Raw genomic sequence first — 14447 nt, forward strand, 5'->3', positions numbered from 1 at the left:
ACCACAATAAAAAAAATTAGGAGGGGAAAATAAAGGCACAGACCCCAAATTACCTCACGACCTGCCCCCTCACCTCCATTAGGCTCTGCTTAATGTCACTGTCTCATGGCGTCCTCCCTGGCCACCCTGGCCCCAGTCTCTCCGCTTGCATCTCACATGCTCTCTGCAGGGTGATTCAAAAAGAACTGACTGCTCCCAAACTTTTATTACAACCTGCATGGACACAGATGAAGAAGTTGGTGTTGGGGCCACCTCTTCTTGGCAGCTTTGGAGAAATAAAGAAGTGTGTCTTGATTGCCCTTAACCGTGGCTGTGATGAAGGATCTGAGATGAAGCTGGCTCTGGGATGGCTGGGTGCCACGTGTCCCATGTCTGTTCCGGGGGGAGCTGCACAGAAGAGTATCTGTTCTGTTGTAATTACTGTGTTTGTCCCTTTACAAATCGTCTTTGACTGCGTGATAGATTTAATTGTATTTTGTCACTGATCAATAATTTTTTTGGGGGGAGTGATTAGGTATTTATTTATTTATGTATTTATTTATTTTTTATTTAATGGAGGTACTACTGGGGATTGAACTGAGCTACACCCTTCCCCCAGTAATTTTTAAAGTTTTAAATTCTTTTGAGTCCCCCAGGATTTTAATGAGTTATTTTATTGTCTGTGTGATCGCACTAGAATGTAAGTCGAACAGGAGGGTGGACTTTTTTTCCTTTCTGTTTTGTTCACTGCTCTATCCCTAGCACCTAAAACAGTGCCCAGCATGCATGTGGTAGATGTTCAAGAAATATTTGTTGATTGAATGAATGAATCCGTGTCATGCAATCCCCTCTCCAAATCCTCCAGCTTGGTAAACACGCTATGGACAAAGTTAATCTAAGGTAAACAGAACTGTTTCCAAGCAACCAACCAACCAAATAAATAAAAGGAAAAATATAATATCCATATTCTCTAAAATAATAAAAAGGACTGTTCACATTTCCTGTGTGCTTACTACGAGGCAAGCGCTGTTCTGAACACTTCCTTGATAGTAAGCCACTCTTCTCAGCAGCCCTTTGAAGGAGGTACTGTGTGGTCTCCATTTTATGGGTGAAGAAACTGAGGCACAGAGAGGTTGAACAATGTACCCAGGGCCACCAGGCAACTTCTTCCCCACCGCATTATGCCGCAGCGCACAGGTGTTATTTGTGGAGTTAAGCTGGAGAGAAATCTGTTGGTATTTGGTTTCCTACGAAACCCATCAGGACCCAGCCTCTGATTAAACTGCCGAGGGCGGGAAGCACATGTTCCTTTCTGCCTGTTAGCCTGGTTTAAAGGGCAATGGTCCCACCCATCTAATTGTCCCGCCTCCTCTCTGTCAGCACCAGTCCAACCCAGTTGATGCACGGTATTCACCCTGAGGATCTAAATTTAGGATCTGAGCAGCTAAACTGTCTTGCTAGTTTTCAGATTCAACTCTCATTAGCCCAGGACATGGAAAATTTTAAAGCTATGGAGCCTAGCTGTTAAGAAGGACACACTGATTCCTTTTTAAATAACTTCAGAGTTGTCCCCTTGTCAAAGAAATACAGTCTCATTGTGAAAAATACAGAAAAGTATCAAGAGATCAAAAAAAGGTACCCACCTCGCTGTCACTGATAATACAGTGGTCTCTAGAAATACTTTTTAAGTCTGCTTTATTTTGCCCATCTGAGTAGGAGGGAGGTAGAAGCTCCTGAGATCTTTGCATGTGTTCTACTTTTTCCATGTGTATTGGAGTTGCCCTCCTTTGCTTTCCGTGGCATCTGGAGACCTGTCATTTGAGAGGCTTCCAAGTGACATTTGAAGCTGTCCAGAGTGAGCAGCTAATAATGGCAGAAAGAGTCTTGGGCTCAGCGAGTCCCAAGATTTATATTCAGACCCTGGTTGGAAGCTTCCTAGCTATGTATCTTTGAGCAAAGCACTTAACCTTCCTGATCTTCCATCTTGTAACTGTAAAATGAAAATTACACCCTCCTAAAAGCCCAGCGGAGGGAAAAGCTTATTTGAATTAAAAAGACTTACACTAATGCCCACCTATAAGTTCTTACTGTACTCACCTTGAGCAAGTAAATTAGTTAACCTCTCTGACCTTCAGTTTCTTCATCTATACAACAGAAATGATCAAAGTACTCCCCTCACTGGTTCCTAGAGAGACCCACATGAGACAGTGCATGCATGCCTCAGACAGTAGGTGCTCAATAATGATCAGTGACTATTGTAAACCATACAACTTTGGAATCATATTAGAGCAGTGCTTTTCCCACTGTGGATGGTGGAATCAATTAGTGTGTTGTCACAAGCATTTTAGAAAATGAAACAGATTTCAGGTCTTATATTTAAATCTTTAATCCATTTTGAATTTATTTTTGTGTATGGCATGAGGAAGTAGCCCAGTTTTACTCTTTTAAATGTTAAGACATGAAACCATAACACTTTTAGAAGAAAACATAGGCGGTACATTCTTTGACATTAGTCTTAGTAATTTTTTTTGGATATATCCCCTCAGGCAAGGGAAACACAAGCAAAAATAAACAAATGGGACCACATCAAACTAAAAAGCTTTTGCCCACTGAAGGAAACTATTAACAAAATGAAAAGGCCACCTACTGAATGGGAGAAGATATTTGCAAATGATATATCTGATAAGGAGTTAATATTCCAAAATATGCAAAGAAGTCATACAACTCAACCTCAAAAAAGAAAAACAACAAATAACCAAACAAACAATCTGATTTAAAAATGGGTAGAGTTCTCCTAGGGCAGTCTACCCACGCAATAGAAATAAAAGCAAGAATAAACAAATGGGACCTAATGAAACTTGGAAGCTTCTGCACAGCAAAGGAAACTGTAAATAAAACAAAATGACAGCCTGTGGAATGGGAGAATGTTTTTGCAAATGAAACTGACAAAGGCTTGATCTCCAGAATATATAAACAGCTCATACGACTTAATAAGAAAAAAACAAACAACCTAATCCAAAAATGGGCAGAAGACCTAAACAAGCAATTCTCCAAGGAAGACATACAAATGATCAATAGGCACTTGAAAAAAATGCTCAATATCACTAATTATCAGAGAAATACAAATCAAAACTGCAATGAGGTATCACCTCACACCAGTCAGAATGGTCATGATTCAAAAGTACACAAATGACAAATGCTGGAGAGGCTGTGGAGAAAAGGGAACCCTCCTGCACTGCTGGTGGGAGTGCAGTTTGGTGCAGCCACTGTGGAAAACAGTATGGAGATTCCTCAAAAGACTAGGCATAGACTTACCATATGACCCAGGAATCCCACTCCTGGGCATATATCCAGAAGGAACCCTACTTCAAAATTACACCTGCACCCCAATGTTCATAGCAGCACTATTTACAATAGCCAAGACATGGAAACAGCCTAAATGTCCACCAACAGATGACTGGATAAAGAAGAGGTGGTATATTTATACAATGGAATACTATTCAGCCATAAAAGCAGACAACATAAAGCCATTTGCAGCAACTTGAATGTTCCTGGAGAATGTCATTCTAAGTGAAATAAGCCAGAGAGAGAAAGAAAAATACCAAATGAGATCACTCATATGTGGAATCTAAAAAAAAAAAACAAACAAAAAACAAATACAAAACAGAAACAGACTCATAGACATAGAATACAAACTTGTGGTTGCCAAGGGAGAAGGGGGTGGGAAAGGATAGACTGGGAATTCAAAATTTGTAGATACTGACAGGTGTATGTAGAATAGATAAACAAGATTATACTGTATAGCACAGGGAAATATATACAAGGTCTTGTGGTAGCTCACAGAGAAAAAAAATGTGACAATGAATATATGTATGTTCATGTATAACTGAAAAATTGTGCTCTACACTGAAATTTGACACAACATTGTAAAATGACTATAACTCAATAAAAAATGTTTAAAAAATATGTAAATTACCCCCTCCCCAAAATGGGCAGAGATTCTGAATAGACATTTTTCTGAAGAAGACATACAGATGACCAACAGGTACATGAAAAGATGCTCAACATCACTAATTATCAGTGAAATGCAAATCAGAACCACAATGAGGTGTCAGCTCACATGTGTCAAAATGGCTATTATCAAAAAGATAGCAACTAATAAGTGTTGGCGGGGATGTGCAGAAAAGAGAACCCTCCTGCACTGTTGGTGAGAATGTAAATTGGTGCAGCCCCTATGGAAAACAATATGGAGGTTCCTCAAAAAACTAAAAATAACTAAAAACTAAAAATAGAATCCAGACCTGGGTATTTATCTGAAGAAAGTGAAAACACTAATTAGGAAGGATATATGCACTCTCATGTTCATTGCAGCATTATTTACTATAGTCAAGATATAGAAGCAACCTAAGTGCCCATTAATAGATGAATAGGTAAAGAAGATGTGATACATACACAGGCGTGCACACACACACAGAGGAATACTACACAGTCATAAAAAAGAATATTGGCATTTGCAGCAACATGGATGGACCTCGAGGTATTATGCTATATATGATTTCACTTATATGTGGAATAAAAAAAGCCAAACATAACAAAACAGAAACAAAATCAGAGATACAGAGAACAAATAGGTGGTTGCCAGAGGGGCAGGGGGTACAAAGAGGAAAGAAATGATGAGGTACAAACTTCCAGTTGCAAAGCAAATGAGTCAGGGGTATGAAGTGTACAGCATGGGGAATGTAATTATGTAGTATCAATAATTATGTAGTATATTTGTATAGTGACATTGCAACTAGACTTGTGATCATTTTGAAATGTATAGAATATGGACTCACTATGTTGTGTAACAAGAACTAACAGTGTTGTAGGTCAATTATACTTCAAAAACAAAATAAAATACAAAAACTCGTAGAAAAGAGATCGCATTTGTGGTTACTAGAGGCAAGAGGTGGGGAGGGGGCAGCTGGATGAAGGCAAACCAAAGATACAAACTTCCACTTATAAGATAAGTAAGTAGTTAGGAATGTAATGTACAATATGATAAAGATAATGAACACTGCTGTATATGTTTGTATATATATATTTTTACTGAGTGTAGTCAATTTACAGTGTTGTCTCTGCTGTATATTTTATATGAAAGTCATTAAGAGGATAAATCCTAAGTGTTCTCATCACAAGGAAAAAGAATTTTTCTATTTCTTTAATTTTGTATCTATATGAGATGAGGGATGGTCACTAAGCTTGCTGTGGTCATCATTTCATAATGTAGGCAAGTCAGATCTTTATGCTGTACACCTTAAACTTATACAGTGCTATACATCAATTATATACCAATAAAATTGGAAGAAAAAATAAAATACAATAGAGATAGAATATAGCCTGTATTTCTTACAGAGTAAGGGAAATGCTGTTCAGTGAATTTGGCGGGGGTGAAATGTATGCTTGTGTATTGTAAAAGTAACATGAAATGTATTTTTTATCATAGGTGGCAGTTATGAAAGCTACTGTATTAGAGCAGATTATGAGACTGGATCTTATGATCTTGGATATAACCAGAATTTGCCAGGGTGGTATATCTTTGGCTTATAAAACCAAGGTTGCTCTAGGAATTCACCTTATTAAATGTACTTCAGGATCATCTGTAAAAATGCTGTTTGGATCAAACTCCATTAAATCCTTTTTTTTTAATTTAAAAAGTTTTTATTTTAATTGAGGTTTAACATTCATAATGTTTATAAATCCTCAGTATACAGCTTGGTGAATTTTTACATATGCATCAACCCATGAAACCACCAACAAGTTTTAGGTCAAGATACAGAACATTTCCACTGTTCCTTGAAGGCTCCCCCATGCTCCAATCCAGTCAGTCCACCCCACCCCAGCTCATCTTCCCAGCCTCTCACCTCCCTACCTCCCTAAGTAATCACTGTTTTGGTTTCTGTCATTCTTGACTAATTTTATCTGGTTTTTGTTTGTTATTTAAATAAAATCATATAGTATGTTCTCTTTCATATCTGCCTTCCTCACTCCACATTTTGTGTAATTCAATCATCTGGGTTATATCAATAATTTGTTCTTTTTCACTGATGGTGTAGTATTCCATTGTATGAATATACAGCAGTTGTTTATCCATTTTACTGTTGATGGATATTTGAGTTGTTTCCAGTTTGGGGCTACTATGAATGTAACTGCTATGAACATTCTTGGTAGATACCTAGGAGTACCTAGGAGTAGAATTCCTGGGTCATGGCTCATTAAATCATTTCAGAAAAAATAAATCACCATATGAGAAATATGATCCAGCAAATGGTGCCAGGAAAAAATGTAGCTCCCCTTGGGGAAACAGTTTACTTCTTCCCTAACTCTTCCTTTTTGCCTTGTCTGCCAGGAAGCTCAGAGTTCAGTTTAAAGCTCATTGATATCAACTTATTGACTCTTCCTGGTTAGCATATCTAAATTCTCCATTTCTCTTCAGACTTGGGTTTTTTTTTCTATTTTTATTAACTATATTTTGTTGTAAATTATCTGAAATCCTTTTAGGGAGAAAGCAGGATCTAGATATACTCAAAGATCATGAAGATTTACTCATTTTTTTTCCTAAGAGTTTTATAGAGTTAGAGCTTTCATGCAGGTCTCTGACTCATTTTGAGTTACTCTTTGTATGTGGTGTGAGGTAAGGGTCGGCCTTCATCCTTTTGCATGTGGATCCAGTTGTCCAGCAGCATTTGTTGACAAGACTATCAAATGATCTTGGCACCCTTGTTGAAAATGAATTGACCTTAAATGTAATAAATAAATGAATAAATAAATGTAACAGTTTATTTCTGGGCTTTCAAGTCTATCTCATTGATGGACTTGTCTATCTTTATGCCAGTACCACTCAGTCTCATTTACTGTTGCTTTATAGTAAGTTTTTAAATTGGGAAGTGTGAGTCCTCCAATTTTTTTTTTCCAGAGCGGTTTTGGCTATTCTGGGTCCCTTGAACTTCCAGTTGTCATCTTTCTTGCCAATCTTTTTGGAAATGCACCTCTACCTTTAATTTTACATCAGTGAGATTGTGCTCCAAAGCAGTTATTTTCATGTATCCCCTTTTTATTCACCTAACTTTATATTATAAATGTATCCCCCTATATTATAAACTTCTTTTACAAATGATTAGCTACATAATTTAGTTTTTTTGTTCCTATCGGACACTTCTCAGTTTCGCTATTACAAACATTGCTGCCCCGCCCGCCTTCCTTCCTAAGAGAGTTTAATTCATTTGTGCAGCTATCCAGGATATTTTTACATATTGAAAACATTAATCATTTAATTCAGACTCTGAGATGGTCTCCTTAAAAGCAGTAGAACAGGGACAAGCAGATAGGACATCAAATCCCACATTTTCATCTTTGAAAAGTCACTAACCTTTCTGAGCCTCAGTGTTCTCATCTGAAAATTGGGGATAATAGAACCTTCATAGAGTTGTCCTGAAGATTAAAGACGACGTAGGCGTCTAGGGCCTCGAACAACGCCTGACATATTGTAAGAACTCAACAAATAGTACTTATGCTTATTGTCTTCATTGTTGTTGTTACTGTTGGAACAGGCAGCAGAGGTGGAGCGATGCACCCTCGAGGAAATGGTGGGATGACATTCAGGTCTTCCCTATCAGCCTGGGAATTGCTATCTTAACGAGTAGAGGTTAGTTTCTCCCACCAGCCAAAGAGAAGCATTTCGCAATCACACAGCAAATAAATGTCTGCCTTCCTAAATCTCTGTATGTATTTAAGATTAGTTTCTTAGGATCATATCCTAGCAATGGCTGTCAGAGGGTTTAGCTCAATCCATGGAACTATTGAAGACATTGTTCACATATTGAAAACACTTATCTTTCAATTCAAACATAGATTAGCTCCGTGAGCACATGGCTTTGCCTGGCAAGTTCGTCATTTCAGGTCTTGAGTCAACAAACATACAAGAGGTGCAGGCGAAGGAAGGCAGAAGGCTCCCAGCCTGTATTTTGTTATATTTTGCCTAGGAAACCAGGTCAGCAGTGGTTCAAATCCCGACAAGGACTGCCATTTATTAAAATAGTACCTGTTGCCTCTGTAGTGTGCCAGGCACTCTTCTGGTGGATTTTGGTATGTGATCTCAGGTAAGGGATTTAGATATCAAGATTACCCTGTGCAGTAAGCTCCCCCAGGAAGCCAGTTTTATAGGCGAGGAGACAAGCTTTGAGAGGGTTAGCAACTAGACCAAGGGGGTGCTCCTAGTGAATGCTGCAGTCCAGATGCAGGCACTTGCCTCTCTGATTCTAAAGCCTGGACACCTTCACTGAACTGGAGCATCTCTTATATTGCTGGAAAAGAAGTGTGTCCTTTTGACAGTTTGGAGGCTAAGAGAGAAAGGCCTGGGGGCTTCCAAAGGAAGCTAAAGTAGGGTTTCATTCACCGTTTCAGCAAAGATTGACTGAGTGCCTGCTCTGGGCTCAGGATGGGATTTGCCAGATGCTGGGAGTTCAATGAAAGCCATAAACCAACACTTGGCTCTACTGGAAGCTTCAGGCCTCGGTGGGGAAGCCAGATGCCATTCCGGTAAAGACACGAATCTGTGATACAGACTCTGATGAGTGCTTTGAAGAAGCTCAAGATGCCACGAGAGACTGGAGCAGAAATTAACTAGCCGCGAGTGGCAGGGAGGGATTTCCGGATAAAGGAAGGATGGAGGCAAAGACCCTGAGCCTGGAAGAGGGACTGAAAGAAGGTCCGAGTGGTGAAAGCAGGATGCAAGGTGACCGGGAGAAGGGAGAGAGCAGTGGCCATGGGGGCCTGGTGAAGGTCTTTGGACTTGATCCTGAGGGCAGCAGGGAGTCCTCAAAGCGTTTTAGTGGGTTTCATGAAGATGAGCGTGGCTGCAGGCGGAGGATGGATCAGATGACCTGATGGCAGTGGGAATGGACAGAAGTGGATGGATTTAGGAGACAGCTGTGGGGTAAAAATGATGCAGGTGACATGAGTGATCCTTTCTAAAAAGTCATTTTGTTTGGAGATTAGTATGTTTCTCACCAACATCAGGGCTTGAAAATATTCAGATTTTCGTTTCAGTTTACCAGGGGCCTTCCTATTAGAAAAAACTCTATGGTTGAAATTCTTGGAATGTGACCTCCCATCTCCTTCCCTTCTCCTCCTTAATGTTTGATACATTTGGCTTCTCAGTCCTTGGGGTTTCTTGACTGGAGCCCTGTCTGCTTCGGGTTCTGGACCAACCACCAAAGTGCTGAGTGAATTCCATCCCAGTCCCTAAGTACAGATTAAAATAATTTCTCAATTCCTTATTAACTTGTTATACTCCCAGAGGAGCTGTTTAAAAATAAACTGGAGGATCTGTTTCCATTTCACGTAAAGGCAGCGTTTAATATACAGAGCTTCTGCCAGTCTGAACTGGATGAGAACTGTTTATACCCCAAGCTCATTCAAAATGCCTGGGATATTTCTGAAGGTTCAGTCTTGGCAGCAGCAGCTGAGAATGCAGAGATAAATAAAAAAGTCATAAGACACGGCTGACAGGGTTCGTCTGTGTTCATTCACACCCCTGACTCATTAGGCTTTTGAAGACACAGAATTTCAAAAGACAGCCTAGTGGATGAGACAGTGGCTGTTTAAACTGCTGTGCTAAATCTCCAGTCTGGATGCTAAATGCGAAATGGAGCTGCCCTCGTAAATTCAGATGTAGAAAGAAAATGCTAAGAAATAAACAAACACATATGAGTAGCACATAAAACTCACCTCCGTGATTTAAAGAAAATGTGTTCAAATATTTGTTTTAAAAAAGCATACTTTCCAGTTTCTCTACAGTCACCGTGTTACCTGTATGACTGAGAAGTAATTTCATTGAGCATTTACGACGTGCCAGGCAACAGGTACCGTTTCATTTCACCCTTGTACGCCACCGAGAAGAAGGTCTTACTGTCCGTGTTTTATGGGTGAGGGAGCTGAGGCTTCAAAGAGGTTTAATAGACTTGCTCGGGGCACCCAGGGGGTGAATGATGGTGGAATTCAAAACCAAATTGCTCTGGTTCCAGAAGGTGTGCTCTTAGAACAACCAAGCTCTGCTCCGATGGCCCTGCTCCTTTCCCTGTTGGAGCCTCCGTTTCTGCTATCTATGAAAAACAAGTTTTCAAATTAAATATCTCCCTTTCCAGGACTCAAGGTCTTTTCCAGGAGGGTCAAAATTTGATAATCCCCATGTTTCTGTCTCAGTGTAACTGATGTCACTTCCAGCACCAAATGTTTCCTTTTGAAATGCTGCCTTCAAGGAGACTTCGCCCTGAGGTTACTTTAGTAACACTGTTTAGAAGCCAACAACGGTAATTACTGCACATTCAGGACTGTCAAACCCGCCCCAGTGCCTTGTGGCTTCCAAGTTGGCTCAACTTTCCTCAAAATAATGTAACCCAACATCTGGCACTCGGAGGAAGGGAGGTCAACTCACCACACTACTGACATTTACCCCCGAACGTCAACATTTCTTTTTCTTTTTTAAAATTTGTTGAAGTATAGTTGATTTACAATATTTCAGGTATACAGCGAAGTAATTCAGATATATATGTGTGTGTGTGTGTGTGTGTGTGTATGTATATATTCCTTTTCAGATTCTTTCCCATTATAGGTTATTACAAGATACTGAAGATAGTTCCCTGTGCTATACAGTAGGTCCTTGTTTATCTGTTCTATATATAGTACTGTGTATCTGCTAATCTCAAATTTCTAATATATCCCCCCTCTTCAGTAACCACAAGTTTGTTTTCTATGTCAGTGAGCCTATTTCTGTTTTGTATATAAGTTCATTTGCATCATTTTTTAAGTTTCTACATATAAATGATATCATATGATATTTGTGTTTCCCTGTCTGACTTATTTCACTTAGTATGATAATCTCTAGATCCATCCATGTTGCTGCAAGTGGCATTATTTCATTCCTTTTTATGGCTGAGTAGTATTCCATTGCATGTATATACCACATCTTCTTTATCCATATACCTTTTGGTGGACACAGATTGCTTCCATGTCTCTGCTATTGTAAATAGTGCTGCTATGAACATTGGGGTGCATGTATCTTTTTGAGTTAGAGTTCTTATCTTTTCCAGATATACGCCCAGGAGTGGAATTGCCAGATCATATGGTAACTCTATTTTTAGTTTTAATGCTCCATACCGTTCTTCATAGTGGCTGCAACAATTTACATTTCCACCAACAGTGTAGCAGGGTTCCCTTTTCTCTACATCCTCTAATATTTATCTCCTTTTAGAAAGAAAAATCTTCTGTGATGTATTCTTTTAATGGGGACACATTGAGTTTTTTCATATTTTTTTCTATATGCTTCAGATTTTTTATAATGACTACGAACTGCTTTTATATTTGAAAAATAATCCTATTTTAAAGATTCAGTCCAGTAAAACAGAAAAGAAGTAAAACCTTGGTGATACATAGTGTTCATTCCCCTGCCTTCTTAATTGGAAATTGTGGCACATGACCTTGACCTCCACTGGATTATTCTGGGTGGCGATCAGGGACTCCAGTTCTTACTCTACATTGCTATTACATGATGGTAAGACCATGGATTTTGGATTCAGACAGACCAGGCTTCAAGTCTTGGCGTAGCCATTTACTTAGCTCTGTGACCTTGGTAAAGTTGCTTAGTGTCTCTGAGCCTTAATTTTCTCATCTGTAAATGGAAATAATGATAGTATCTACCTCCCAGAGTGGCTAGAGAGATTAAATAAGATGATAAATGCATGTAAAGCCCCGAGCATAGTGTCCAGCATTCAGTAAATTCAAATTTTCTAATTAATTATGTGATATTGTTAATAATCTATTGCAAGCGTGGAGCCCTCAGGGACTGCCGAGGTACCTAAGACTCTGCCCTGGATCTAATTTAAAAGGTCCTCAGGTTTTGATGCTTGTTCTCTTCCTCCTCATTTTCCAATTTGATTTTTTGTTTTTTATTGAGGTAAAACTTAAGAGACAGCAGGGTGCACAGCTCCCAAGTGTACAGCTGGGTGAACTCTGTATGTACACACCATGTCACCAGCGCCTCGATCTGGGTGAAGAGCAGGTCCCACATCCCAGGTGGCTCCCTCGCACTCCCGCCCAGGCAGCAGCCGAGCCCAAGGCAAACTCTATTTGGATTTCTATCACCATAGAATAGTTTTGCTTATCCTCAAACTTCATATAAATGGGAACTCAGTCTGGATCCTCTGGCTGGCTCCTTTTGCTAAACATTATGTCTGGGAGATAAGACTCCCAGACAGATTGTGGAGGGCAGCAGTAGTTTGTTCTTTTTCATTGATGTGTCATGTTCTTTCCTGTGAACAGTATCACAATTTGTATACTCATTCACTTCTTGGTGGCCACTTGGGCTGTGCCCAGTTTTTATGAACATTCTCATATGTGTTTTTAGGTGGATATAAAATACTCAGCCTCGGTTGCAGATTACCCAGGGGTGGAATTGATGGGCCTGAGAGGATGTACATATATTTAATTTTGGAAGATACTGCCAAAGTCATTTTCTAAAGTGGTGGCACTGTTTCTCATGGCCACTAGTGATGCAGGACCGTTCCGTTGCTCCGCATCCTTGTCAACACTTAGTGTGATGAATCTTCTTCATTGTAACATCCTGGTGGCCGTGTAGTGGCTATCTCACTGTGGTTTCATTTTCCTGGTGCACACCTTTTAATGTGCTTCCCCAGCCATCAGGATGCTGTTTCATTCCTAAACTCAGTTCTGCTCTGAGGCTCTCTAGTAGCTCAGCTTGCCAGAATGATGTTTTCAGAATGAGCACACGAGCTCTGAGAGGGCTCAGAGGCTCGCCTGTGACTGAAGCATGAGAGTTCGGGGCACACATTCCAAAATATCTACGCTGGCTTCTTCCGCGTACTTTCGAGGTCTTGGCTGTGTTTGACAGCTGAGCTTGCCAGATACATAACTTTCAGATGAGTAACATGTTAGGAATTTTAAAAGATGCTAAGTGAGCTCTTTAGCAGCATTTCAGCTTGTATTTCTACAGGGCACTTTGGGGAAAAGAAGTCACGTTTGTTGAGTAGCTACTATGTGTCAAGCCCCGCACCCTTGCTTTAGATACATTGTCTCACTAATCTACATAAGGACTCTGTGAGGTCAAGATTATTTTACTTACAGTTCAAATGAGGAAATTGAGGCTATGGGTGGGGTCACCCACCTATTTAGATGGCAGAGCCAGGATTCGAACACTGGATCTGCCTGACTCCAAAGTCTGCCCTTCCGTGAGCAAGCAAACTTGAGGGGGAAACATTCTTTTTCTAGCAATTCTCTGATCAGAAACTATTCCTAGTGCACATTTCATTAATTTTTTTTTAACGGTCACCTCTACTAGTGCAACTTCACCTTTGAGTGGATGTCTCCCCTGGGGTCTCCCAGCATCAGGTGTGCTGATCCCAGGAGACCAGCTCCTCCACGACTCCCCAGCTCCTAACCTCTCCTCCTCCCTGTCTTTCTCCACCTCTGCACGCTGACTGATCGCAGTAACACTGTGTATGTGTTGATTTCCCTGCCAGTCTGTTTTTATTCTGTCTGGTATAGTTTCTGATAATTCTTTTAGAAGGTTTTTTCCAATGGTATAGCAATGCACCTATATTCTAGACATTTGGGAGAACAAAAATTCACCCATTTCCTTTTGATTGTTTTATCCATGTTTAGTTTTTTTTTTAAACAGTTGAAACTGGGCCACAATTTAGTTATGAATGTAATTTTTGTTTACAGGGCAGTTACAATTAAAGGATATACTATGAACATCTCACTCAGGAATAAATGTAAAATAGGAGTCACTTGCTTTAAAAAATTTTTTTCTTTTCCAGAAAGACAAGAGGTGGAAAGGGGCAGAGATGACAGAAAGAACCCAGCTTCTGCTTTACCTTGAGAGCCATCATTGTGGCTGACTTCTGACTCCCCCAGACAGAAGTCACAGTGTCCCCCTTGCTAACTTGTGGTGTGGAGCAATTGCAAATTTGCATCATCAAAATTTACAGGAATTTTGTCATTTCCACTGTATTTCGCCCTTGACATTTCTCTCTGTTCCTTCAAACTTTGCAATGGCTTCATTATCCTTTATCAAGTTTATAAATGATCAAGTACCTAATCCTTCCCCAATTGTTGGGCATCTTGGTTGTTCCCAAACTGTTTGTGTGGGAAATAATGCGAGAGCAGCAAAAGCACCATCTTTTGTTGCATCTTTATCAAAGAAACCTGCATCTCCCTGGGGGAGAGAGACCCTATAGAGGTTAAGGGCATGAATGCAGAAGCCAGACAGCCTACAGCGTGACCCCAGGCCCATTACGTAACCCGGGTGCCTTAGACTCCTCATGCGTACCAGCCGGGAAAACTACTGCACTTACCTCACTGCCACTTCATGTGTGTGAGGGGCTCATAGAAGTCTTTGTCTTATTATTCTT

The 14447-nt window shown here is 40.0% G+C and overlaps 1 protein-coding gene across 7 annotated transcripts in view; it reads left to right on the forward strand.

Moving 5' to 3' along the window:
- Positions 1-14447, forward strand: part of IQCK (IQ motif containing K) — a 110186-nt gene that overhangs the window by 90199 nt on the left and 5540 nt on the right. For 2 of the 7 annotated variants that reach the window (XM_072942694.1, XM_072942698.1), the window contains exon 9: positions 2526-3649. The exons of the other annotated variants lie outside the window; for them this stretch is intronic. In XM_072942694.1, coding sequence (XP_072798795.1) covers positions 2526-2605 — 80 coding nt within the window. In that variant the 3' untranslated portion in view covers positions 2606-3649. Of the gene's footprint in view, positions 1-2525; positions 3650-14447 lie in introns of those variants that run through there. 7 annotated transcript variants of the gene reach the window in all.

This window comes from Vicugna pacos, chromosome 18 (assembly GCF_048564905.1).
Source record: "Vicugna pacos chromosome 18, VicPac4, whole genome shotgun sequence".
NCBI lineage: Eukaryota > Metazoa > Chordata > Mammalia > Artiodactyla > Camelidae > Vicugna > Vicugna pacos.